General features: G+C 39.2%; 1 protein-coding gene across 3 annotated transcripts in view; it reads right to left on the reverse strand.

Moving 5' to 3' along the window:
* The window catches only part of USP6NL (USP6 N-terminal like), a 123,235-nt gene that overhangs the window by 34,832 nt on the left and 60,811 nt on the right, over positions 1 to 27,592 (reverse strand). For all 3 annotated transcript variants that reach the window (XM_069869723.1, XM_069869551.1, XM_069869642.1), the window contains 2 exons: positions 11,160 to 11,199; positions 5,674 to 5,754 (listed from right to left, as the gene is read on the reverse strand). In XM_069869723.1, the coding sequence (XP_069725824.1) occupies positions 5,674 to 5,754; positions 11,160 to 11,199 (121 nt within the window). The remainder of the gene's footprint in view (positions 1 to 5,673; positions 5,755 to 11,159; positions 11,200 to 27,592) is intronic.

Consider the following 27,592-nt stretch of genomic DNA (forward strand, 5'->3'; position numbering starts at 1 on the left):
CCTAAGTGCCTGAAGAGAGAGTACAAAGAGGATAAAGACAGGCTCTTTCCAGTGGTGCTCAGTGACAAGACAGAAAGCAATGGGCACAAGCTGAAATACTGAAGGTTCCCCGTGAAAATCAGGAAACACTTTCTCACTATAAGGGTGACCAAGCTCTGGCACGGGTTACTCAAGGAGGTTGTGGAGTCTCCATCCTTGGAGATACTGGAGATACTCAAAAACCATCTGAATGCAGTCCTGTGCAGCTGGCTGCAGGTGGCCCTGCTTGAGCAGATTGGACTAGATGACCCCCAAAACTGCTTTCCAACTCCAACCATTCTGTGATACTGTGTGATTCTACAATTTAGTGAATATCACACTGCTGGACTGCATCTTGGGGCAGAGAAGCACCCCAGACATACTGCACAGCAAAACTCATTTCTGATAATCAGTCACCAAACAGTTAAAGAAGGTACATATGACCAAACTGATTATTAGCTAACTGAACATCTTTCCCGTAAGTACCATACTACTGCCCTCTGCTGTCTTTTCTTTCCACATGTAACATCAGGTTGAAAATATATTGAGAAATGCTGGGTTGGGTCTATACACTTGCAGAACCCATACCTACTTATCTCTTTTCTGATTTAATAATTAAAATAAAAAGTAGAAAGTTCATCGAGTTAATGTACTTTATTTTCTGCTTCTGAGGCGAGTCAATCTTCAATGAGTTCTTTAAAATTAAGGCTTTCTTAAGACAATGGCTCAAAACGAAATACAAGTATACAAACTCAGAGTTCAGATAATCATTGTATGAAAACTTGCATCATTCAAAGAACAGGGTTATGGAATCTTGGATATTTCCAGCAGCACAGGACATAAAAAAAAGAAAGTCATCCTCTGTAGATATAATTACTTTAACACAACTTAAATAAAAATACAGATTCAAACTCTGTATCACATCTAAGCTGGTATTCAGCTACAGACAGCTGTCATAAACCCTTGCAATTATTACTACTACTGTTGATTTTGGAATACATGGGACAATATGCACACTATATGAGGCCCTATCACCTGGCAATTCAAAAGGAGTTTCTCATGGAAAAAAAATCTAGACCTGAAAATTGGACCTTCCCACCGTGAAACGAGAATACACAGAATTAATTGAAAAGATTACAAAGTAAAAAAAAAAAAAAAAAAACAAAACTCTCAAATTTGGAAAATTCCAGATTTCCCATCATCTCAAATAACAAAGTCCATAACATTCAATATTCAATGGGGCCTCCACATGGAAAACATGCAACCTCCCCTTCCTTCCCCTGCCCCACTCTCTTCAATTCACAAACCCAATTAATTACAGGATATGAAACGAGGCCTCTATCACACAGCACTAGTCTGAAGAGTGGGAACTGGCATTCTTGCTGCTGCAAGAGAAAAAACTGGTTTTCCTGAAACTAAAACTCTCTGTTATGTCAGAAAAAGCTGCAGAAGCAGCAGAGGGCCTCAGCTACCTCAAAAAGAATCAGGGATGATAAGCATAAGAATTAAAATCTGAAGTCTCAAAAGAAAGTGTATTTATAATGAAAAGAAAGTATATTTACAAAGGCTGCTGCCTTTAGAGGTTCTTCAACTTCTGTGGGCTGCCATAAAAAGAAGAAAAAGTGCAAACACAAGAGTGGCCTAGCCTCATTCAAAAAATCTGAGGAATGCTCCATGTTCAGACCCCAAACTAAGTGGAGACTTGATTATTATCTTCTGTGTGAATGCCAGAACAGCTGGAAATTGTCAGTGATCCTGATTGTTTCTCTTCTTCCTTTCCCTCTCAATTTAGGCAACTTCAATCACAGACAGATGAAGGTAGACAGTGAAAGACAGAAATACTTTGGTGGAAATACTCAAGTGGGAATATAGCATATAGCAGTTTTATTTAATCTTTCCTGAAAGTTATGATCATGCTAAACCAGGAAAGATTTACTCTCTGCGGTCGTTGATTGTACTCTGGATTATGAAGCAGTAGAATACAAATAGGAAATAAAAGCACAACCTAGAAAAAGACCACACTGAAGCACAAACTTTGCTGCTCTATGACACTTCCTGCATTAGAAATAACTGATGGGGAGATGAAAGCTTTGTTTTGATGAGTATCAATCACACACAGACAGTTACACACTTCAAAGACTGGTGTCTGTAAGAATCATAATGACTCCTCTGAAAAGATGCCTAAAGAATCATACAGAAATCAAGGAGTTATTTACATGGTTATGGAGTTGTACATGGATTCATTTTATTATGTCATCCTTCATTACTTCCAAGTCATTACTTAAATATGGTAGAGACTAGCACACTTCTGGTCTCAATGTGACATCTCTTCCACCTCTTTCCACTTCTTCATGGTCACACACTGCTGCTCTCCTTTCCCTGCCCTCCCCCCCCCGCCTTTTTTTTAATAAGATTTAAGCCCAGAATTTCTAATGGGAAAAGAACATGAAGTTCCCAGAGCCCCCATCTCTCTTGAGATATTCTTCTGCAATAAAGATCAGGCAAAGATGAAAATCGAAGCATCTCACACGCACGTGCACACACATCAGTGTTAATGTTTTCTCATTAATTCTCTTGTGAAGTTATCACGGAAAAAAAATAAAGCAGCAGCTTATAGGCAGCTCTGCGAGAGTATTAAATGAAAACTGTATTTTGCAATTAGGCGTATGACAGTTTTGGATAATATAATCAAATATATGGATTCATTTACAACATGCATACAGTATGAACAGATTTCTTCAGGCCAAATCTCTCTCAGCTGTATATTATTAAGGCTCATTATGAATGCACTGCCTGAAGTCCTGTATTTTGCACATACCTGCTCTGTCCCTGGAACCATCACCTCCTTTGACATCAACTTGCCCCGCTTTTAAGAGTACAAGCATCTCTCAAGGATGCCATTTTCCAAAACCAAGCCATCACTACAATTATAATCTACAACCCTACAACTGTCGTTATTGCTGCAATGTTCACTGCTGTTTCTGTTTTCAGGAGCAATCTGACTGCACAGGAACCATTGGAATGTCAGGTAAAGAGAGTCTTTTAAGATCCAGGCTACTCATTTCCTTTAGCTATTTGTTCCTCTAGTGTTAACCACTTTATCCAATCAAATGAAGACAGAAAGCGAGAGTCAGGAACTGTTCTTGCAACTATTGCTTCCGCGCTTCAGGAAGTCAAACATGGAAAGCTTGTGCATTCTTTCAACACGCTTTCAGATATAAAACACCTTTACTTGTAGGTTTTGTACAACCCAGAGAACATCAACAGGCTTTCCACTGCCAAACAACATCTGATCTTCCAGTGCATGGCCGGTACGAGGAAGAGGCTGATTATTCTGTATGTTCTGGTTCACTTACTACATAATATGCAAGAAAGAATACAGAAAACATGCTTGTTTTTAAAGACTCATGTGCTGCACCAGAGATCAACAATCAGTGAAAATTTTTCCTAGCCTCAAGCACAGTTCATCCTTTGCATGAACATATTGAATTATTCCTGCCACTATTTATAGTTCAACCTATAATCTGTTACATGAACTGAAACTTTTTCCACTCAGCTGATCAGCTATGCCTTCTGCATGACTGGTGAACAGAGCATTAACTCAGTTAAGTCAGTGTATCACAGACTGATGTCACTGATGGCTAAAGCGGCAGACCACTGCTGCTTAGACCATGTGTAGCTGTTGCGTTACCTGAAAGGTCATATTTAACATTCTCTTTGCAAACCAAGCAGCTGTTATACTTTTCTTTTTGACCACCCCTTTGACTTGGGAACATAATTGATCTTCAAATCACCCAGTCACCACAGTAAAGAAACAAAGCCACAACTGTTATAATAGAATCATAGAATAGTTAAGAGTTGGAAGGGACCTTAAAGATCATCTAGTTCCAACATGCACAGAGACATCCCACTAGATCAGGTTACCATTACCCAAGGCCCATCCAACCTGGCCTTAAACACCTCCAGGGATGGGGCATCCACAACTTCCCTGGGCAACCTGTTCAGGTGTCTCACCACTCTCACGGTGAAGAAATTCTTCCTAACGTCTAGTCTAAATCTGCCCTTCTCCAGTTTACATCCATTACCCCTTGTCCTACCACCACAAGCCTTTATGAATAGTCCCTCTCCAGCTTTCTTGTAGGCCTCTAGCTTTCTTGGTACGACCTCCAGCTTCTCCTCGCCTCACCTTGAATACTATGTTCAGTTTTGGGCCCCTCGCTACAAGAAAGACATTGAGGCCCTGGAGCATGTCCAGAGAAGAGCAACAAAGCTGTTGAAGGTGTTGGAGAACAAGTCTTACAAGGAGTGGCTGAGGGAACTGTGGTTGTTTAGCCTGGAGAAGAGGAGGCTGAGGGGAGACCTTATTGCTCTCTACAGCTACCCAAATGGGAGACCTTAGTGCTCTCTACATCTACCTAAAAGGAAGTTGTAGAGAGGTGGGTGTTTGTTTCTTCTCCCAAGTGACAGGTGAGAGGACAAGAGGGAATGGCCTTAAGCTGCAACAGGGCAAGTTTAGATTAGACGTTAGGAAAAATTTCTTCACAGAAAGGGTTATCAAGCGCTGGAACAGGCTGCCCAGGCAGGTGGTTGAGTCACCATCCCTGGAGGCATTTAAAAGTCAGGTAGATGAGGTGCTTGGGATAAGATTTAGTAGTGAACAGGTACGGTTGGAGTTGATGATCTCAAAGGTCTTTTCCAACCTAATGATGCTATGATTATAAAACTACAGCATTGAAAGTAGGATTATAAGAAAAACTTAGGAAATACATTATTCCTTTTTTAATGTGTTCCCATCACATTTTAAGAAAACTAATCTGCTTGCTTCTTAGTTACACTCTGAGAAACATCCACCGCTGGCTTTGGTATTTTTAACAAAAGCAAAATGAAAGCCATAGCTACCAGCTTCAAAAACAAAGGCAGCAAGTAGATAAGATGAGTAGGGGACATGCTGAGTAAATTTCTCCCTTTACTGGAAATGTAGTATCTCAGTTCCCTGCTCATCAGGCTAACGAGTGTTCTGGTCTCAATCTCTCCCTTTAAAGCTTTCCACTTTGCACAGAATAATTTACACAAGGCTAGTAAAGAACCAAGCTAACACTGCAGCCACTCATCCAGGCAGCAACCTGGGTGCATAACAGGTGTCCTCAGCAAAATACAGGTGGATAAGCAGCGTCAGAAAATAAAAAGCAGGATCCCCACGAGGAAATGCAAGTTTTAAGCCTTGTTGAGAAGAGAGAATCTGAATTTGGGAACCTCGTATTCTGTGCATTATCCACCAAACAGCCACAAGAACAGTTAGGAAAATCTCCCCAGAACACAATGTTGGGAACAGTCTCTCCAGCATGTTTTTTCCCAGCTGAAATTCCTCCATAATTTTAAGGATGACCAAGTCTACAATTCCAGAAAATAAACTATTCACATGAAAATCCTTACCTAGCTTTCAAAGTAAGTAAAAGCAGTTATTATTGGGTTACTGTTATATTGGGTTGTTGTTGTTATTATATATCATCACATTTTGAAAGAAAAAAAAGCCTTTTCCTTTCAGTGTGTGTGGAGATTTCGGATCTCATGAGCAGAGACAATCCAATTTAAGGTTATAAATTCATTCAGAAGTGATAGCTAACGAAAAGAAAAAAAAAAACAGTATAACTTTACCTTGTCACTATTCTTGTATTTTTCCCAGCTTTTCAGCATTTTAAGCCATTTTGTAGTTCTTTCAATTTCAAGGTGCTTTTGCTGAAAATAAATTAGAAATTTTTAATCTTTTCAAAATTAATACATTTCAATTTATATATTTCTAAAAATACTGACAAAAAAAATAACATTATATCATCAACTTCTTATCCAGTTACCTAAGAAAAGCAACAAAGATCAGCTCATTTAAAACATTACCTAAAAACAGTCAACCAAAACCCGATCAGAAATCTTTATTTTCAGCACTAGGTAAAGATTCGTATTTTGTAAGAGGAGTTTAAGTACACTACAAGATTTAAAAAAGTTTATTCTCAACACATTTTTAGCAAGCCCAAAAACCTTCAATTTGGTTTTATACTCAGTAATTTCTTAGACAAGTAATTCCTGGTGCAAGCTTCTTAAAGGTTAGTTAGATGATGATCTTTACTCATACTTGCCCTAAACCACGCAAAAACAATCCTTCCTAAAAGGCCCAAAGTACATGCACAAAAAGTTCACACAAGAGTGACAGTGCAGTAGCAGAAGTGGGAATAAGCTCTAATTCTGGACGTTAAAAAGCTAGAAAGCCTTGCAGTAATTCTTATCCTTGGCTTGGTACATTTTTACCTAAATGGCCCTGTAGCAACGCCAAGGATTTTTTCTGAAGGCAAGATATATCTGCTTAAATTCTATCACTGACAAGACTATCTCAATAACAAGCTGACAAAATGAGAACTCAAAACAAAACCCCATCTTCTCAAAACAAATGGTTATATTAGGAAGTACAACATGTAACATAATAAATACGTTAATACCACACATTATTTGTATTATATACAGCTTTAAAAGCACAGGACAAACCTACTATCCTTAAGATTGCCATTCTGCCTGTGAAAACTGTGCTACAGTTGCCATCAACGTCTTGAATCTGTGAACCAAACAAGCACTTGGAACCTGCTATTTTAGTCCCTGGAATTTCAAGGAACTTCAGCTCCAAATATCTGGGTTTTGTTGGTTCCAATGATAAGATGATTTTTAATATGAATTTTTACAGCCCAGCTTCACACACTGTAAAGTACGCAGTATAATCAGATACAACTCACTAAGTTAACTACTAACTGTATTTTTAAAATTTCTTTTAATGACACTGTTTCAACTCTTTCATGCTGCTTTGGAGCAGAGGATTGATGCTGGAAAAGCTAAAGCAGAAAAATTTATGCGTGACGCTGTTGCTTTCTCTTCAAAGATGGATATAAAAACTTTAGCACATTTGTAAAGGACAGTCCCTTTACCTCTAACTTCACATCCAGGGCTTAATAACCGCAGGAATGATATTCTGTTTCACATGGATAGTGATGCAACCTGGTAACAATGTAAGAGTTTAATTTCAAAGCTCTGCAGGATGCTGAAAGCTTATTAATTCTTTCATTAAATGCATCTGAAGAGTTAGGGAAAAACATGTAAGAAAATTACTACTTATCGTCTCAACAGAATTCTGATTTTACTTCTCGCTTTTACTCATTAGAATCTGTGCATTCTTCCTTGGCTCTCAACGCAATAAAATGGGCAAAGGTCTTCTTTAATACAGGAACAAGGCCAAATGCCGGGTCCTGCACTTGGGGCACAACAACCCTATGCAGTGCTACAGACTAGGAGAAGTCTGTCTAGAAAGCTGCCTGGAGGAGAGGGACCTGGGGGTGTTGGTCGACAACCGACTGAACATGAGCCAGCAGTGTGCCCAGGTGGCCAAGGAGGCCAATGGCATCTTGGCTTGTATCAGAAACGGCGTGACCAGCAGGTCCAGGGAGGTTATTCTCCCTCTGTACTCGGCACTGGGGAGACCGCTCCTCGAATCCTGTGTTCAGTTCTGGGCCCCTCACCACAAGAAGGATGTTGAGGCTCTGGAGCGAGTCCAGAGAAAAGCAACAAAGCTGGTGAGGGGGCTGGAGAACAGGCCTTATGAGGAGCGGCTGAGAGAGCTGGGGTTGTTTAGCCTGGAGAAGAGGAGGCTTAGGGGTGACCTCATTGCTCTCTACAACTACCTGAAAGGAGGTTGTAGAGAGGAGGGTGCTGGCCTCTTCTCCCAAGTGACAGGGGACAGGACAAGAGGGAATGGCCTCAAGCTCCGCCAGGGGAGGTTTAGGCTGGACATTAGGAAGAAATTCTTTACAGAAAGGGTCATTGGGCGCTGGAACAGGCTGCCCAGGGAGGTGGTTGAGTCACCTTCCCTGGAGGTGTTTAAGGCACGGGTGGATGAGGTGCTGAGGGATATGGTTTAGTGTTTGATAGGAACGGTTGGACTCGATGACCCGGTGGGTCTCTTCCAACCTGGTTATTCTGTGATTCTGTGAATATGTAGACGTCGCACTTCAGGACATGGTCTAATAGGCACAGTGGCATTGAGCTTACAGTTGGACTTGATGATCTTAGGAGGTATTTTCCAACTCTAATGATTCTGCGATGGAATCGACTGCCCAATTTCTTGTTCGGGTTCCATGCTGTATTTGGCAACATCTCAACTCTTGGACTGAAGACTTAAGAGGGGAACGGTAGAAAAACTACAGCTTCGCAGACGCCACAGGTTTCACAACACTGTTTCAGATTCCACTCCACACCCGCAACCCCTTTATGAAATCAGCATTTTAACATCTCTTAAAGCAGATGTTCTCCAGGCATAGTTAAGATTGCTGGAATAGCATTGCTATTGAGTCAGGAAAGGTCTCTGCCCTTAACAGGTTGTTCAGATAATTGGTAAGAAAAACAAACCCCTATCTGCTCCCACAGTCTCTTTGTTTCTATGTTTGATCTGCTTTCAAGATTTTTAGTCTTTTGAGCCAGCAGCTCGCTTTAACTGTATGTTTGTTCAAGCCTTTATGTCTTCTGTGTCGATTCATCCCAGTTCTTAAGTGATGCTGCTGTAGTCAAAATCGCAATTATTTCTCCGTTCAGTCACTGAAAACTTTTAGCAATTTTTTTTGCCAGTCTGAATTATGTTTCCTTTCAAGTCTAACAGAAGCAACAGCAAAAACATGGATAGATCTGAAGTAGCTCATAGCAGAGTAGAGAGATGATGCTGCTGCTCTTTCGGGCAAGTTCCATGTAGCAGTCACCAAAACAGAAAAAAAAAAAAAAAAATCCATTTATCTGTCTTCTGAGTACATTTTACACTTTGAAGAATTTTTGCCACTGGACAGAAACCCTAACTGAAGCAGAGGTGGTTTCTTATTCTTGTGTCAGTAAATAATACGCTACTGAAGGCAAAAAAGCATGAAGTTAAGTTGGCAAGCACCCCTCTTTTGCACAGTACTCTGCCTTCCTGGAAAGCAAGCATGCTAGAGCTGAGGCTTAAAGCAATGCTTTGGCAGAAGCCTCAGACAAAATCAGAACTCGCTGAACTGTTCCCTGGAGAATTTATAATCAAGCAAACCAAAGACAAACTAAACAAACTGAAAACTACTTACAAAACATTTCACAGCACTTCAAAAAACAGAGTCAGACACAGACTCCCGACTTCCTGACGTCAGTTCTCTGTCCACTTCTCTCTTCTAATTGATCTTTCCTCCCCTAGTTTTATCCCAGATGTGCTGTAGGACTTATCTGAATGTTAAGTAGTTCATAATGTAGGAAACAGATTCAATGCACTTAGCCACCAAATGCCCAGCAAGGTAATGAAGCATCAAAAATTCCCTGCATTCATAGTAATAACACCTATTTAAAAGTATTATGCTTGTAAATACACACAAAGAAAACCCAACTTAAGCTTTACACTAAAATGTATATGAAGAACAGAGATTAGAAATTCACAGGAATACACAACCCTTCTCCTATGCTGCAAATGTAATGAAAACATGACTTAGGGGCATATTTTTAAGGTCATAGATAAGAGAAAAGGAAACCATAAGTTTTTCTGACAAACTAGTGAATTTAAAAAATAATGTGCAGAAAGCTTCTAGTGTTAGCCGAAATTAACGTGACACGCTAATTATCCAGTCAATGGTATGCTGAAAATTGTAAATATTCAAGCACCACTGACAGAAGACTGATAAACCTCAAACCAGCAGAGGTCAGGATTCCATCAGGAGTATAACCAAAAGTCTAACACAGGGACATTAATGTACGATTATACAAAGACACTAGATTCGCAATTTAAGATTGATTCAATAAATACAGATTCTCTGCTGAGATTTTGTCTGAGACAGCATGAATACAATATGGGACAGAAAACTATTTTTCCCCCAATATTTTAAGGCTAACTACAAATCCACAGTGAATCAGAGCTTCAAAACACATATACCACAAAAACTGCAAGCTGTCTATTATTTATGCTGATGGACTCACCACCCTGCTGTGTTCTTCTGATGAAAATGAAATTATATATACACTCAGTATTTTATTAAATGTAATGGAACATGGCAGGAAAATGCAACTATTTCAGGCTGCATACGCAGAAACACACATAAACAAATGCAAAACAGAATGACTCAAAAGTTTCCCTCTTCTACAAGAAATTCTTCTAACTAGCCCTACACTAAAGCTCAAAATAATTAATTTTCAAAAACACTGCTGCTCTTAACACTCAGAGTTGAGCTGCCTTAGAACAAGTCATTACATCCCCCTTCCATGCACTCTAATGACTTACGCAGCCAAGAGGACTAATTTTGAACTTAAAACTTAATTATTTTATCAAGTTTTCGGATGATAGAGAAAAGCAGACAATAAGGACGAACAAGAAGCACCTGATCTAGTCTTAGAGATAACAATGTGCCTGACAGACTAAGGGGGAATACTGGTAGCAACTGGGCCCAGACAAGAAGAAAGTCAGTTGCCAATGATTTTAATGAAAGCCTTACACGTTCCCAAACTCCTCCTCCAGAACCTTCTGGCAGCAACACAATTTTTGGGCTGCATCAGCTGCTGACAGGTCTTGCATGTCCAGAACACTCCAGGCTCATCAACTCAACATTACAAGGGAGGTTATGATGTTTCAATGGCAGCCAAGATATTTGTCATCATTTACCAGACTAGAAAAGCACAGAACGTGCTGTCCCTCAGGGGACAGCAACATACACCGTAGCATCAAAGTCCCCAGCTCACTTGGACAGTCCATCCACTCAGCACAGCCGAGTACAGCTCAACACGCAGAGACAACAGCTCTCGCTCTTTCAGGGCAGAGCTTGGTGCGATCTCTTAAGCAGCTGTTTCCTTTGCTAGGTCATACAATGGGTGAGGAAAACTCATAGCTCATTACAAATAACAAATATAAAATCACATTGGCCCCGAGGGACACATAGGCAAGTTCACATGGACACAAGGACCACAGTCCTCATTGGTACTTAGAACATGTTTCTGTGGGAATGCAAATCACTAAAATGCTTCATCGTTTCATTTCACAATGATTTATATTAAAAGAAACTGTAAATCTGTAAATGTTTATTACTAGTCAAAAAACTGGAAGACACACTACTTACCCTTTCTATCACTGCATCATGGACAGGGAGCTCCTCTGGACTGAAAACAAAGACGAAGTTCATGTTACTTTTGGTTAATCTTGGCACAAAATGATTTTTTTATAGGTTTTCACAAGTAATCACTTACAGCAATAAGTAAACAAGAATTCTGAACTTTACAGGAGTAAGACACAAGCGAACCTTTGGAATTTATTTTTAAGCACAAAATTTTAAGCACAGAACTAAAATTTCCATCTTAAAACCCTCTAAATCAAAGCAGTTGCATAGCTTTGAACGACTTAACGGAAAGTTTATTTTTGCTTTAGTAAAAGCACCCTGTGCTGTACTACTGAACTGAACTCTAAGTGATTTTTTTTGTTTATTAAATCACACTACTGTTAGCTGAAATACCCCTATAAAATGTTTTCCTCCTTCTTTTCCTGCTGTATCCCATGAAAGGCACAGAGACTTTGCTTCTTTTAGGAGAGCTAACTGCCATTTTCTCACAAGTCTACAAAACTCTCTCTAAGGAACAGGAAGGAAGTGGTAGGAAAAAAACAACAAAGATCAGTTTTATTATGAGGTATCTAATTAATATTTTAAAATACAGTCCTTTCACTTCTTAACCTGCCTTTTTATGATTAAGCTATGAAGCGAATGCTTGAAAAGCAGCCTTTGAACTCATAAATTTTCAGACTTTATATTATTTTAGTTTCATTTTGAGGGCTCTAATTTCAGTTTTTCTTATCAAAAGTAACTGGACCGCTTTGATGCCAAATGAGCCAGCCTTCCTTTGTCTGCATCACCTGCAGCTTCTGAAAACATTGGAGCCCATCTGTAAGCAGCAAGGCTCCCTTTTTCTGCTCTACAGATCAGATAAATAACACACTCCAAAAAAACCTGTTTAAAAGGGAACAAAAAAGCACTATATGAAATCCTTTAGAAAAAAATTCTACTCAGTCTTGCTATCATGAAAAAATACCTATGCACGTCATTAAGAGCTTTCTATACTGAGGACATTAAACCCCAGTATTTCAGACCTGTACCAAATTGATGCAAGGAAGCAAAAAACCCCACAAACCACTGGGGAAGGCTAAAAGAGTAGTTGCTGCTGCAGTCAATGCGAGAGCAGTTTAATGTAAAATACTTGACTTCTATTTGATCTCATTTATTTCATCCAAAAGATGTTGTTTCAGATTTGTTTTGAGTTACATTTAAATAAAGAAATACATTTTAATAACTTCATCTAATGGAAAAGTTTGCTCCAACTAATACCTTTTCAGAGACCACACACACAAGTCAAAGTTTCCAATACACGGCCTCAAAACTAACTTGAAAACTCAAAGCATTTATTTCAAACAGCACTGCAAAAAGCACAGCCTGTTCATTTAGAAGCACTTTGCAAGTATCTGAAAGTCTTCTTGACTAACATGATCAAAATAGGAAAAAAAAAACCCTGATCAACATCTAACACACAGCCTCTGTTCAATGTTACCTGAAGATGGAAATGCTATAAAATCATAGCATTTTGCACATTCCCATGTAAAGTAACTTAGCAAACTGAAAGCAGACCCTTTCTGTGCCAAACACCACCCAGAAATTATTGAACAGAAGTGAAAAAATAAGCAAGGGGAAGAAAAATTGCAATTTCATACTCTGCTTAAATGGGGTTGTTGGTTTGGTTTGGTTTTATGTACAATGATTGCTAAGCTTTTCAAACATCACTTAAAACTTTCAGTTCTCAAAGACAGTTGCAGGCACTGTCGACCTCCACTAGAAGCATCAGGCTCACACAGCAAGATGAGCACATAGCAGCCTCATTCTTCGTGGCCCTGCAAGATCATACCAGCAGCTGGCTCCACACACAAGAAACTCTTTCATCCTCCAGTGCCACCAGCAATGTGCAAGACCCAAATCTGACAGCTCTGCATCCCTGCAGGCTCACATCAGACACAGCAACTCCTCTGCTTAACTGGTACCACTTGACACGTTTGCTAATCTCACATGGAAGCTAATTACAGGAAAGATTAATCTAATCTTATTTTAACACAAAGAATCATAGAGTGGTTTGGGCTACAACGGATCTTAAAGCCCCTTCGGTTTCAGCTCCCCTGCAATGGGTAGGGACACCTCCCATCAGATCAGGCAGCTCAAGGCCCCATCCAACCTGGCCTTGAACACCTCCAGGGATGGGGCAACCACAGCTTCCCTGGGCAACCTGTGCCAGTGCCTCACCACCCTCGTTGCGAAGCATTTCCTCCTAATATCTAATCTAAATCTTCCCCCTTCCAATTTAAAGTCATTCCCCCCTCATTCTATCATCACATGCCCTTGTAAAAAGCCCCTCAGCAGCTTTCCTGTAACCCCTTCAGGTACTGGAAGGTCACTGTAAGGTCTCCTAGGAGCCTTCCCTTCTCCAGGCTGAACAACTCCAACTCTCTCAGCCTGTCCGCACAGCAGAGGTGCTCTGACTGAATCACAATGATTTATTGAGTAATTGTTCTTGCTAATTTTTGCAAGTTACCATCAATATGCAAAACAAAGACATGGCTGAATCTACTAAGCAGTGAAAGAAGACTCTTTTGTCCTGTGAAGCAGGCACCATACTCCCCCACTAAATTAATCCAGTAGCAAATTTATGACCCCATTCCTCATTATCTCTTCAGCTGCAGAGATATGCACTAATACCACATACCTATACACTTTAAGCACTGAAATTCCAGAAGTGCACACTAAGCCAGCTCTGTGTTTTGATTCCCAGAGATGCTGCTGGCAGCTGAGCGCCACAAGAGCACAGAAGCTGAGCGAATTGCCCCAGGCTGCTCAGTAACTCACTGGACTGGAATGCAGGAGCTCCTGGAGATCCCCTCTCAATTAACTGGACTGCACAAACTACACCCATGTACTCGCCATGTAAAAAATTTTCAAATCTATATCCTGCAAGGATGGAAGGAGAGGCATAATGGGCAAACAAACTCTCTCAAGTCCCTAAAGATACTTACAATAAATGAATTTTCACTTAGTATATGTTATCTATGCAGAAGCATGTCAAAACATATTTTTTTCCTAAAGAGGACCATATGGGATCATACATAAAATCAAGTAATGTCTGTTACTCAATGCAATTTTATTGTACCTTCTTTTTTTTATTTATAATGATGAATCTTCTCCTTCCTCCCCCAGCCTGGCCATTCTCGTATTGTTATACCTTCATTATTAATGTTGAATCTTCTCCCACCAACCCCAGTCTATTTAAATTTGTATTTTTAAATGTCTTCTATCTGCATACTTCACTAAGTACTAATGTGATGTAGTAAACAATATTAGCATAATACAGCCACACCCTGTCCTAAGATGACTGCTCAAGTAATGCTTATTTAGGGGATACAGAAAAGAACAGTAGTGATTAATGTAATTAGCCTGGAACCATACAATACTTGATACCCAAAAGAGGAGTCAAAGAGAGAGTTTTTAACTGAACTCATGTAAATAAGTTGTCCTTTTGCAGAAAACACACAATAAAGAATGATCCAAATCTTGTAAATTCATCCACTTAATCAGACAGGAACCAAGAATCATTACAACTGGTACACACATGCCTAAGTACATGTACTAAGAGTACAGCTTGGGCAGCTTACACTGCAAGCTAACAGCAGCTCAAGGACACTGGCTGGCACTTCCAAGCAGCTCTGGTGTTACAGCATTAAGAGAAAGGTCTAAAGATGTTGTCAACAGCTTTAGGAGCTGCAAAATGCTGGGATCAAACCTTAACTCCACTGAAGTGCAGGGTCCACATGAAGGCATGCTGAGTTTCCTACTAGAAGGTTCCTCAAAGATATTTCACTAGGAGGAAGTCCCAGGCTCCAAGGTTTGACAGGAGCCCAGAACCCCTACGCATGGTCCTCGCTGGTGCATTCACTAGCTCAAAGGCTTTTTCTTGTATTTCTATGTGGACTATTATCACCTTCTCGTGAGTATTATAAGGCCTATAAATTCAAAAGAGCAGGATTTCATTTTGAAGAACAAGGACTTCATTGGAAATGCTTTTGTTAGATAAAAAGTGATTAATGGATTTTACATCTTTAAATCCACCATGATAGCTAATAAAGGTTTTCATTAATTTTTCAAGGAAACTTAAAAGAAATTTTAATCTTAAATGCATAAATATCTGATACTTCAGAACATTAAACATGTAGATCCAGGGTTCTGACCATCAAGCTCTGTGTTGTAATGAACTTCCTCGAGAAACAGTGGTAGTTTAAATAAATCGAAAAGCTTCATAGAATCACTCTGCACTCACCTACCCGCTGCTGCTGTTTAAATCAGTCCTCTTTAAATAACATTTTGGTGCATTTGTTCAATATAAACACAAGGAAAGACCTTCTCGTATTCGTCACTCACCACATTCACTCTTTTCCTACATTTGTATTTAAGTCCTACATGTGTTCCCTGCTGGCTCAAACCACAGCATTTTCCTGCTTCTACTTTGTCTTTAATAAACTTAAACATAAAAGCTCCTCTATCATTTGTGGCTTCAGCTAAGGATGGAAGATGTTCGGTGCAATAATCAGCAGTCTTGATATGTTGATAACCCCAGAACTGTGCAGTATTGGTTCAATTCTTCACAGTTCCAAGCTGTACAAACCTTGACACAACTACTTTTCATTGAAAAAAAAAAAAGTGGCAAAAATTGATGATAACCTCCAATCCTTATAAAACCCACGGCATAGTTCCTACAAAAAATAGTTTCTCAAACTAGTTCTCAATTTGTTTTCTTTTACTCTCCTCAAATTACCACCAAGTGCAATAGCATCGCCTTGTGTCACTGCATGCACATTCTAAAAGTATTTTTAAATCATATTTGATGTCACGTATTAAATATAACGTTGGAAAAGTTTCTTGCAGAAGACTTATCTTCATGGTCCCATTGACTTAATCATGTAGAAGGAGGTACTGTGCATTCTGTTTTTCCTTTTGTGATGCAATATTAAATGTTTAAAGCCAAGTGGAAAACATATGTGCTAACCTCACAAAGTTCAACAAGGTCAAGTGCAAGGTCCAACATGTGGGCTGGGCCAATCCCAGCCACAATTACAGGCTGGGAGAAGAATGGATTGAGAGCAGCCCTGAAGAAAAGGACTTGAGTGTGGTGGTGGATAAGAAGCTCAACATGAGCCGGCAATGCGCACTTACAGCACAGAAAGCCAACGGTATCCTGAGCTGTAACATAAGAAGTGTGATCAGCAAGTCAAAGGATGTTATTCTGCCCCTCTGCTCCACTCTGGTGAGACCTCACCCGGAGTATTGTGTTCAGTTCTGGAGTCCTCAGCACAGGAAGGACAAGGACCTGTTGGAGCGAGTCCAGAGGAGGCCACGTAGATGATCAGAGGGCTGGAGCACCTCTGAGGACAGGCTGAGAAAACTGAGGTTGTGCAGCCTGGAGAAGAGAAGGCTCTGAGGAGACCTTAGGGTGACCTTCCAGTACTTAAATGGGGTCTACAGGAAACCTGGGGAAGGGCTCTTTATCAGGGAGTGCCAGGGACTGGATGAGGAGTAATATTTTTAAGCTGAAAGAGGAGGGATTTAGTTGAGATATTAGAAAGAATTTTTTTCCTGTGAGCGTGGTGAGGCACTGGCATAGGTTGCCCATGGAAGTTGCGGCTGCCCCATCCCTGGAGCTGTTCAAGGCCAGGTTGGATGAGGCTTTGAGCAACCTGGCCTAGAGGAAGGTATCTCTGCCCATGGCAGGGATTGTGGAACCGGATGGGCTTTAAGGTCCCTTCTGACCTAAACCATTCTATGATTCTATACTTGCTAGCACCTGGGAGAAATGTTGTCAAGGTCTCCCTTAAAAAAAAATATAAATATATTCAGCCATTTATATAACCTTGAAACTGCTATGAAGGAATTTGTGTGTGAAACATCCACAAAAACATTTGTGAGGGCATAGAACTCAAAAGCAAAAGTGTCATGAAATAAATTATCAAGAGTGCACAGGGAAGATATGGAAAGGAAAGGAAGAACGCAGGTGACAGATACCTGAACAAGTTCCATATAAATGGAGCGGTTTTTCTGTACAATATAGAACTCATTGTTAAGTAACAAATTGTTACAACATTCCAGTATTCAGATACATGAGGAAGAAGTAAATCTTCCCAAGGAGGAACAGTTTTATAAACAGCGTAATTTCTCAGAAATACAAATCTATGTAGAGAACTGAGACACTATTTTTCCCCCAATAATTGTACTGAATTGAATGTAAAAGACAGAAAAATTAGTATTGTCACACTGGGAAACAGATTAGACAACAATAAACACGTTGACCAAACATTCTCCTAGGTCGGCCTCTGTTTCGGTGTCTCATACATGGTGCATAGAACTGCCAGAGCAATATACAGTATTGCAGATAGTTCCATCAGTGCTTTGCAACAGAATGACACCTTATTTTTTATATATGTGAAGTCAACTTGACCATTGTAACTATAAACATGACAATATTTCCATGTCATGCCTACAATTAATTTACTCTGCTCTTTATAGCACAAATCTAAAGCACTATTTAGTGTTGAATGCAGATCCTTCAGTCCAAACAAGCTGATTTTCAGAAGAATTCACATTATGAATGATTGGTTTAATCTGCCACTCTTTGAAAGGAAATTAAAGGCAATAGTGTAATTTTCAAATCCAGCAATATATTACCTGGAAAAGACTTCTGAAAATATTAAGGAAGAAGTTAGAAAGCTGTTTTTCAAACTAAATTATGGATTTTCCAGATAAAATTCCATGGATCACTTTCTTCCTTCCACTACACATTTAACTTACTTAACTCAAAATTTTGATTGGGTGTTTATCAAAATAACTAGTGCTCTGCTACTGTAATCATCCACTTTGAATTTCCACCGAATAACCTCCGCACAGTAGGGAGTGACGACTACAGCAGATTATAAAACAACTTTCAGAATTTTTGTTAAAATTCATAAGCAAGCCAAAGCAATTAATTAACATACAGGATAAGCCAATGTCATATTCCACAATATAATTATCAGAAAGATGCTGCAAGGAAGAATTTAATATTGGCAAAAGATTAAATGGCACGATTTTGTGACTAGATTTTAGTTATAATTATCATCTGTAGATTCTGTGCATGTTGCTGCCAATACACACAGCACAGTGTCATGAATACATAGCTGCTGTCCAGAAAGTATCAAATAATGGACCTTCTCAGAAATAAGTTAAAATAAAATCAAAAGACTTATCAGACTCAATTAAATCTTAAAGCGGTGACTTTTTAGTAAGGTATTTGCTTGCTTGGGAGAAGATAACTTCACTGTAAAGTTTTTATTTCCAATATAAAAATTGATCAAAAACCAGCAAAATAAAGATACCTGTATTTTCACTATCCCATGCTAAGATATATGCTCTCGTGTCTTTAGTAAAAGATGCATTCTATAAGCAAACTTTAAAGTTTTCACAGCTTGGAATCAGAAAACCTTTGAGAAAAATCTGTAATCTGCTTAACTGACCACAGCAGCATTTGCAGTGATTTCTGATGTTACTTTAACTATACGTAAACAAACACTGAGGTTAAACACATCTGCTCAGAATCACATTCCAAGTGTTATTTAAAAAGCAATAAAAATTAGCGCAAGCCGCCCTAAAAGTCTAAGAAGGCTAATGAAAAAGAATCGATCTCCTTGCCTTGCTTCTGATTTATATTTGATACATAAATCCTAGACCACCTAGGATCTTTCTCCTTAAGCACATGCGTATCTTGCTTTTAAGCACTCCTTGAAAGTTAGTCTCAGTACAGATCACTCACACTATATATTAGCAGCAATCCAGGACTTAACATGTTGGCAGCCTCACGTATATTAAAATTCATGTGCTACACAAAGTGTATTCCAACATCAATTAACTAAGATGGTAGTGTTCCAGCAATATGGATTTGTTAACTGCTGAAGCTCATTGCTTCATGTACCTACACTACTTTTATGAAAATCTTCTGCAGCCTGCAATTCCCTGTTTGGTGGTCTTTCACTTGGGTCTAGAGTAGTAGCAGCATCTCTGCAATTCTAACAACTGCCATCCCACCCCTGTTTTAGAACTCTTAATAATCAATGCCAATGAAGCACACTCTGGCCATTCTCCATATTCAGTTACTTTAATCTTGAACAAATGCTAAATACGGTAGGAAATACACGTGGTAATAACAATTATATTAACTCTTAAGCAGTAACTCCAAACCAATGCATATTGCTTTACTGTACAAATTAAATCATTTATTAGCATTTTCAATCATTTTTTCAGTTCTGCTACCTAATAGCCCTTTTCATAAAACAAAGCAGATCATGAATTCCTAGTACACAGTGGATGATCTTTATTCAAATCAAGTAGCAGTAGCTGTTAACCAAAACACACTATTTGTCGTTAGTTGGCAGAATTATCCTGCAGCTTACTTTTGTGTTTGCAATCAAATCTGTGGGACTGCATTCACCTCATTTCTTTCTGTATCTGCAGAGGATTGTCGAAGTGACAGCCTGGACTCCTCAGCTCAATGAATAAATTTAAAATTCAAATTTCAGCTCTGGTCCTAAGAATAAACTGAAGAAATAGGTACAATGGTGACACAGTTTTAGAAAAAAAAAATTCATACCATTCTGAATAATAACAAATAATAACAGAACATTCCTTCCTTCCATGGGAAGGGCCTGAATGACGGGAGAGCAGCAGAAGAACTGCATGCTAGATCATTATGATAACGCATAAGGAAAACTAAACTGGAAGAAAACTTTAAAAAATTAAGAACTCTTTCAAGTGATTCCTAAAAAAGACAGCTTTCATTAAGATAAACAAAGCTGAGTTTAAGAAGACATCTTAAATGCTCTCCTAAAGGTGCTGAAATTAGCCGTCCAAATCACAGAAAAAGTTATTGGTAACTTCTAGACATATTAAAAAAATATTGCAAACTTTAGAGCAACATACGTGGGCAAACCTGCTCTCAACATCAATCCAGGAGGTAGGTTCTTCAGCTGCTGTTTGAATTACATGTTATTCAAAAGGGTCCAAGACTTCAAGCCTTGCATAAAATGAGTTGATTCTGGGTTCAAACAGCCTCCTTAGATTTATGAGGTTCTACAGCAAGTCTGTGTTGGACAATGGCCTAGCCAAACCCAGAAGTAAGGCACTTCCTCCTCCAGGTGAGGTTCTTCCACCAAGAACACAAGACGTGTGCAATTATTGTCAGATCTTATATGACTGTGAAGTTCACAGATTATCATTTGGGAGAGAAAGTCTGGTTCCTCTCCCTTCTGCTAGGTCTGGTTTAGACAATTTTCATTGAACAGCTCTTGAATAAATGACCATTTTGCCATCAGGCTGGCAAAGACTTGTTTAAATAGTAAGTGTGAGGAAAAGCACTGAGGAGCAGCTCCTCATAACAACCCAAACACATTCTAAAGCAACTTTCTGACCACATGTTACTGCAACACAAGACATCGATTGAAGAAAGCAATTACAGCAAATTGCCAAGCACATCCTATGCTTTTAGAAATAAGTTCAAATGCATCAATGCAAAGAAAAGGATCACATCGCAACCATCACTGGAGACAAATGCAGAGATCAAAGTTCCTCGTCCATCATGGTAGCAGAGCTGTACACAAAAACAGTCAGAAAAAAATAACAACTAAGTAAAATTTACAGCAAGCCAAACATACTCTTCTACTGTCAGTGATGCTTAAATAAAACTGCCTATTTACACCTTGGTCTCTGAAAGGTCTCCCTGAAAACCAGCTTCATCACTTCACAACTGCATAGCAAGCAGAGATTAATTTCATCTTATCTAGAGTTCCATAACTAATAAATAATAAAATTTGCAAAACCTCCTTGTTAATGTTTATAATGGATCTATCATTGCTGTGTTTTCAAACAAGCTTTTGTCATACAGAAATGCAATTAAAACATATTTTTAGAAGTAGTTCCCCATGAATGCATGCATGAAAAATGGTTTTGCCTAATGCTAGGAAGACTGACTAAAAAAAGCATTCTGAATCTCAATTACTAACCCAAGAAAACTTTCATTTCTCTCCTTAAATATAAATAATAATCACACTCTCAGGGTACATTAGGGCAAAAGGAAAGAATGTTAAGTAGAGCTGACATTTGTGGGTTTTTTTAACAGCAGCTCTTCAGTACGTTGATTAGCAATGAATACTGCAGAGCAAAATCAGTCCAGGGAATTGTGTCTCATATTACAGGGCAGAATCCATTGCACGCAATGCAAGACTGCTGTGGAGTTTTCGTAGCAAATCTTTATAATGCCACATGAAAAATTCTACACAGTCAAAATTAGGTATATTCATATCTTTAGTAAAAAAGAGGAATTAAGAGAAACACAACTCTTCTCTAACATCCAAGACCTGAATTTTACTTTTCTTTATTTAAAGTTTTGTCTTCAGCAGCTGAAAGAGGGCTAACTTGGCACACATTCTTTCCAAGGGAGGGAAGAGCTGCTCTCCTGACAAGTAAGTCTGACCCTGTCCCACAAAGCAGAGAAGAAAATGACAGTAATTCCCTAATTAATGACCATAATAGATAAAATGCAGGAAGATTTACATTCATAATTGTACTGTTAAGATTAAACACTTCATTGTTCCTTTAGCACATCGCGTCACTTCAGGTATTTGGTAAGCCCAGAAAATTAAGGACAGTGGCCATGTGTTACTGTGTACGATAACTTTGCAACTTTCCTAGGAACCTTAGCACTCTTTCCTTAAGCTCTGATGGGCAGAGTTTTTCACCAAATAGTGGAAGTAAAAATAGTTACTTTTTAATATTTCTTTGATTATTACCAAATTACAGCCACCACGCTTCTTTCTTCATTTTCTATTACCCAAAACTTTTGGGTAACTCTCAGCATAACTTCTTTTGCTGCCAAGAACACTCAAAACCCAGTCCTTACATCTCTGATGTGCAGAGACTTCACTGGTGTACCAGCTCAAATCAGCAGGAGTAGCCGCATATGAGTTACTGTTCTTGGACATGTGCTTCTATAAGCACCTTGTAGAAAGTATTAAGGAATGCACAAAGAATATTTCATAAACAGGGACCATTTTCCAGTTAGGCTATGTATAAATTACCAAGAAACCAAGTAAGAGAGAGGATAACTAATTGCTTATCTTGTTGCTCCCTATTAAAAAGGGCAAAACAATAATACTGGGAGGAAATAAAATCAATAGCTCCATTTCAAAACATGTAATAGAGAATCTCGTGGTTCTCGATTGAGCTCGCCAATTCTTTGTTCCTCTAGCTCATTTTTGCAGCATGCTACAGAAATGCATTCCAGAGCTAATAAAAATGCAATACATTTTTTTATAAAGTTTCAAGGAGAAAAGCAAGTAGGCCTCCACTTTAGCAAAATAAAGAAGAATGATCTCTGCTATTTGAAAAGCACCTCTGGCAACACACTAATCTCTAGCATTAGCAAACTACTGTACAAGCATGTTCACTGCTTTAATAGACCCATGGGATAAAGACTCAGAGTATGAGTCAGATTCTCAGCTGCTGTAAATTGGTACAATTCCATCAAAATCAGTACAGAGCTACTGTAAGAGTAGTACAAGAAACTAATCCAAATGCTTAAGAGCACTTAATGAATCTAGGGGAAAAAGCACCCCTCCAAGCTTATATTTTCAACCTTTAGTACTATTATTATGCATACGTCCTTTCCTTCTCTAGGGGAAAAAAAAAAAAACCTACCAAAACCAACTTTGCAAAATAACGTCCAATCTGCCCAGCCTCACTATGCTGATCCCTGGATATTTACCAACGTAAGAGCATCTGCCACTCTGCACATACAATTAGGGATCTCAACAGGCTGAACCAATGGGCAGAGTCCAATGGCATGAGGTTTAACAAGGCCAAATACTAGGTCCTGCGCTTGGGGCACAACAACCCTATGCAGTGCTACAGACTAGGAGAAGCTGCCTGGAGGAGAAGGACCTCGGGGTGTTGGTTGACAGTGACTGAACATGAGCCAGCAGTGTGCCCAGGTGGCCAAGAAGGCCAATGGCATCTTGGCTTGTATCAGAAACGGTGTGACCAGCAGGTCCAGGGAGGTTATTCTCCTTCTGTACTTGGCACTGGTGAGACCGCTCCTTGAATCCTGTGTTCAGTTCTGGGCCCCTCACCACAAGAAGGATGTTGAGGCTCTGGAGCGAGTCCAGAGAAGAGCAACAAAGCTGGTGAGGGGGCTGGAGAGCAGGTCTTATGAGGAGCGGCTGAGAGAGTTGGGGTTGTTTAGCCTGGAGAAGAGGAGGCTGAGGGGAGACCTCCTTGCTCTCTACAACTACCTGAAAGGAGGTTGTGGAGAGGAGGGAGCTGGCCTCTTCTCCCAAGTGACAGGGGACAGGACAAGAGGGAATGGCCTCAAGCTCCCCCAGGGGAGGTTCAGGCTCGACATCAGAAAAGAATTCTTCATGGAAAGGGTCATTGTGCACTGGAATAGGCTGCCCAGGGAGGTGGTTGAGTCACCATCCCTGGAGGTTTTTAGAAGATGGGTGGATGAGGTGCTGAGGGGCATGGTTTAGTGTTTGATAGGAATGGTTGGACTTGATGATCCTGTGGGTCTTTTCCAGCCTAGTGATTCTGTGATCCCCACGTTCTATTTATTGTTCAGGTAGTAGAAGAAAAACGTTTTACCTTAATCACCCAAGTTAGTCACAAAACCTGATGGTATTTGTTATTGCTATAGGGTAATAGTTATTAATACAAGTTTACAAAGATAATATCAAAACCTGAAAAGAATTCATATTGTGCAGGCTGGAGAAATAAAAGTCTTTAAAATAATCACTGCATTTTTTACACAATGTCATGGCAGTTTCTAGTTTTCATAGATTGTTATTAAATGTTACTAGGACAATTCAGTTGATGAATGTCATCAACGAAATGATGGAAAGAACAGTACTCTTGAAAAGCTGCAGTAAATAAATTGTAGTTTCCTGTTATTACTACTTTGTATCTATTAAGACCTGAACAATTATAACGCTTTCCACAATACGTTAGCATATATTATTCATAATCTGTATTTCCCAGCATAGATTAGTAAAATTTGGCCATAAGCTGTATGTCTCGAATTCCAAAAAGCAAAGTTATTTTCATTTTACTTAGAAAAGCACAACTACAGTCTCAAAAAGTTTTTTTCATAAAAGGCGACTGAACACCTCCCTCTCAGCTGTGTGATGGACAGAAATAGATACATCAAAAAAATCGAATCATAAAATCATAGAATGGTTTGCGTTGGAAGGGACATTAAAGATCACCCAGCTCCAACACCCTGCCATGGGCAGGGACACCTCCCACTGGATCCAGATGCTCAAAGCCGCATCCTACCTGGCCTCTAAGGATGGAGCAGCCACAACTTCTCTGGGCAACCTGTGCCAGGGCCTCACCACCTTCACAGGAAAAGAGTTCTTTCTAATATCTCACCTAAATATCTCCCCTTTCAGCTTAAAACCATTCCTCCTTGTCCTATCACTGCACGCCCTGATAAAGAGCTCCTCTCAGCTTTCCTGTAGACCCTTTTAGTACTGGGAGGTTGCTACAAGGTCTCCCTGGAGCCTTCTCTTCTCCAAGATGAACAACCCTAATTCTCTCAACCTGTCCTCGTATGGGAAGTGCTCCAGCCCTCTAAGCATCTTCACAGCCTACTGTGGACTCTCTCCAACAGGCCCATGACCTTCCAGTGCTGAGGACTCCCGATCTAAACACAGTACTCGAGGTAAAGTCTCACCAGAGTGAAGCAGAGGGGCAGTACCACCTCCCTCGACCTCCTGATGTGAATATACCCACAATCACGGCTAATAAAAGACCAAATAACACCAATTCCAATTGCTAGCTAAAAACGACAGGTGTGGAATTTATTTTCTTTTTAATACTTTTTGCTTGGTCACTGTCTGAAGGACTAAAATCACTAGTTCCATCAGGTAGCAAACAAATGATCCCAGCAGATGTTTCATCCTCAAGAGAGAATGCCAGAATGCCCTTCTGTAAAGTTACAGATTTCGGGACAAAGCAGCATAGAACCTGACAGTACATGGAACAGGGGCCTAGAGGTGTGCAGACCCGAGCAAAGGAAGATGCCTTCTAGCTGTCTGGATTTGCTTAAATTTTAGGTTTCTGTGCCATCCCAGGAAGACATTGCCCTCTGACCTTTGACCTGGTGCTGAAAGGCCCGAAAAAGGATCTGCTCTTTAAACATGAAATTGCTGTTGACCTTTGGATTTGCAAAACACTTCTTTCTGCTTCTACCCTATTTCACGAGCGCATACAAAGTTTAGGCTGTTTTGCAAACCTCAGTCAGGCAAAGCTCTTGTAACCCTTCAACTTTAACACAATACGGGACAGGGAGGAAGGAGAAGGAATAAAGTTATTTTGCCTTTTTGGCTGCTGAAAAGTTTCACAACAAAATAAACACCAGAGTACATTCACAAATAAATATTTAAGCAAGTGCTTCAATGATGTTCAGTTAAAGCTTAAATTCTTGCTTCTTACAGAACACTGACTGTCATTTCGATTTGTTGCTTTCCTTTCTTGCTTTAAGACCTTCAGTAAGTTTTAAACTCAAACTCATTCATCTAATTTCCACTTCTAAATCAACAAAGTAATAAAGATATTATTTAAATTGTAAGCTTAAAAAAGAAACTAAATCTCTTTTTAAGCATTCCTAGGAGCAGCAGAGGATTTGCCACCACCCAGGGAATAACATTAATTCTAGTAGCTTTTTTAACCATCCTAAAGCAGTAATAAATCAACCAAAGAATTCAAGGAGGGGAAGAGGGGGAAATCACAGATCCCAAGGCATTACTGGAACGCCTGCTATGAGCGTCAAGACACTCAGAAATTCCTTCAGGCTTTTCCCCTTAAGTTATTCCCTTATCGATGACTACTGCCAGAAAAACTGCAAACAGGAGTATTTACAAGGTAAAGTTTCTACAGAAGAAGAGTCCACGGTGAAAAGGTTAAGAACGTTTACTTTAAAATTTAGCCAGGCTCCTAGATAAGATAGAAAGGAACTGCTTTTTTTTGTAAGGTGCAAGGTATTTGGAGTTTGGTTTTCTGGGGTAGAGGTTTTACTTTTTTTTCCTACTTGTTTGGTTTTTAGGGGGGTGGTGTAATTGCAAGATTCTAGTACTTCTGTGTGTGCCTGTATTCTGAGCACAAAATAGCAATTTTTTATTAAATCTGTCAACAAAAAATGAGGCAGCTTGATACAACATTGACCAAAAAAAACCAAAACCTATCCAAGAAAAGAAAAAAAGTGAAAAAAATTCACCAAACTCCTTATTTTTTATGAACACCAAACACATCCCATCTTTTTCATTTCCAAAAGCAACTGAAACAGTTCTTGTTATGACTATTTGTAAAAAGATCTGAGGCATTTCTCTCATTCCAAAAAATACTTGATTGAAAAAGTCATATATTATAGGCTAAGGCTAATCTGAACATGATGGTGGTCCCCTGATATGGTCTGCTAGACTTATATCAACTTACAAGTCTCTTAAGACTTTTGTGTGCATTACTAAGATGAGCTCCTTGACACGGTTTTCTCCTAAACTAACAGTATGTAAGCAAAGAGTTAAGTTTTAACAGGCATTACTCCATGTAAACCAGGTGACTATAGGAAGAGACAAACAGTATAGAAACTAGTCGATATCAATTAAAACTAATGGTGCTAACAGAGTTAAGACTGTAAGAAATAGTATGGAGATGAATCAATCCTACTTCACCTTTCTTGTAGTGCTTTGCCAATCGAGTTTAATGTAACAGGGTTGGAAACACTGCACTGGAAACTATGAACAGCTATTAACTATCTCAAGAGCCAGAACCCTTCAGCTCCCCACAGGGTTATTTCACAGCTTAGCATGTTTGCTGGAAATATCATATATCCAACCTCCCTCTAAAATACCCCTTTATTCATTTCAAACAAGTGTCATTATTATAATGCTTTGGTACTTCTCCTTGAACTTACTTCTTGTTCCCTAAATCCATTAAGTATTAATTTTTTTGGTTTTGTTTTCTTTTTTGTTTTGTTTGGTTTTAAACAGCTGTTATCTTAATAAGTCATCCACATGAATTTCTTTTAATATACAAAGTCAACTAGAACTCAATATTTGTTTGCAGAATTGCAAAATAAAAAACAGTATTAGAGCAAACAAATTAAATTGTGTTCTTAAGGCAACAGCTATTAAAAATTTAAGACAGGGACACATTTACCTAGCACTAACTATTCTAAACAATAAATACTACAATAACAATTAGAATCAACCAAAGCTACCCTACAGATATTTCAACTGTGGGTCTTAAGTGAAGGTTAGCCTTAAGGTGAGATATTTCACCTGAAAGGAAACATTGCATCTGTTTCCAATCACTAGCAATTTCTACACTGTTACATAAAAAGG

Source organism: Phaenicophaeus curvirostris, chromosome 1 (assembly GCF_032191515.1).
Source record: "Phaenicophaeus curvirostris isolate KB17595 chromosome 1, BPBGC_Pcur_1.0, whole genome shotgun sequence".
NCBI lineage: Eukaryota > Metazoa > Chordata > Aves > Cuculiformes > Cuculidae > Phaenicophaeus > Phaenicophaeus curvirostris.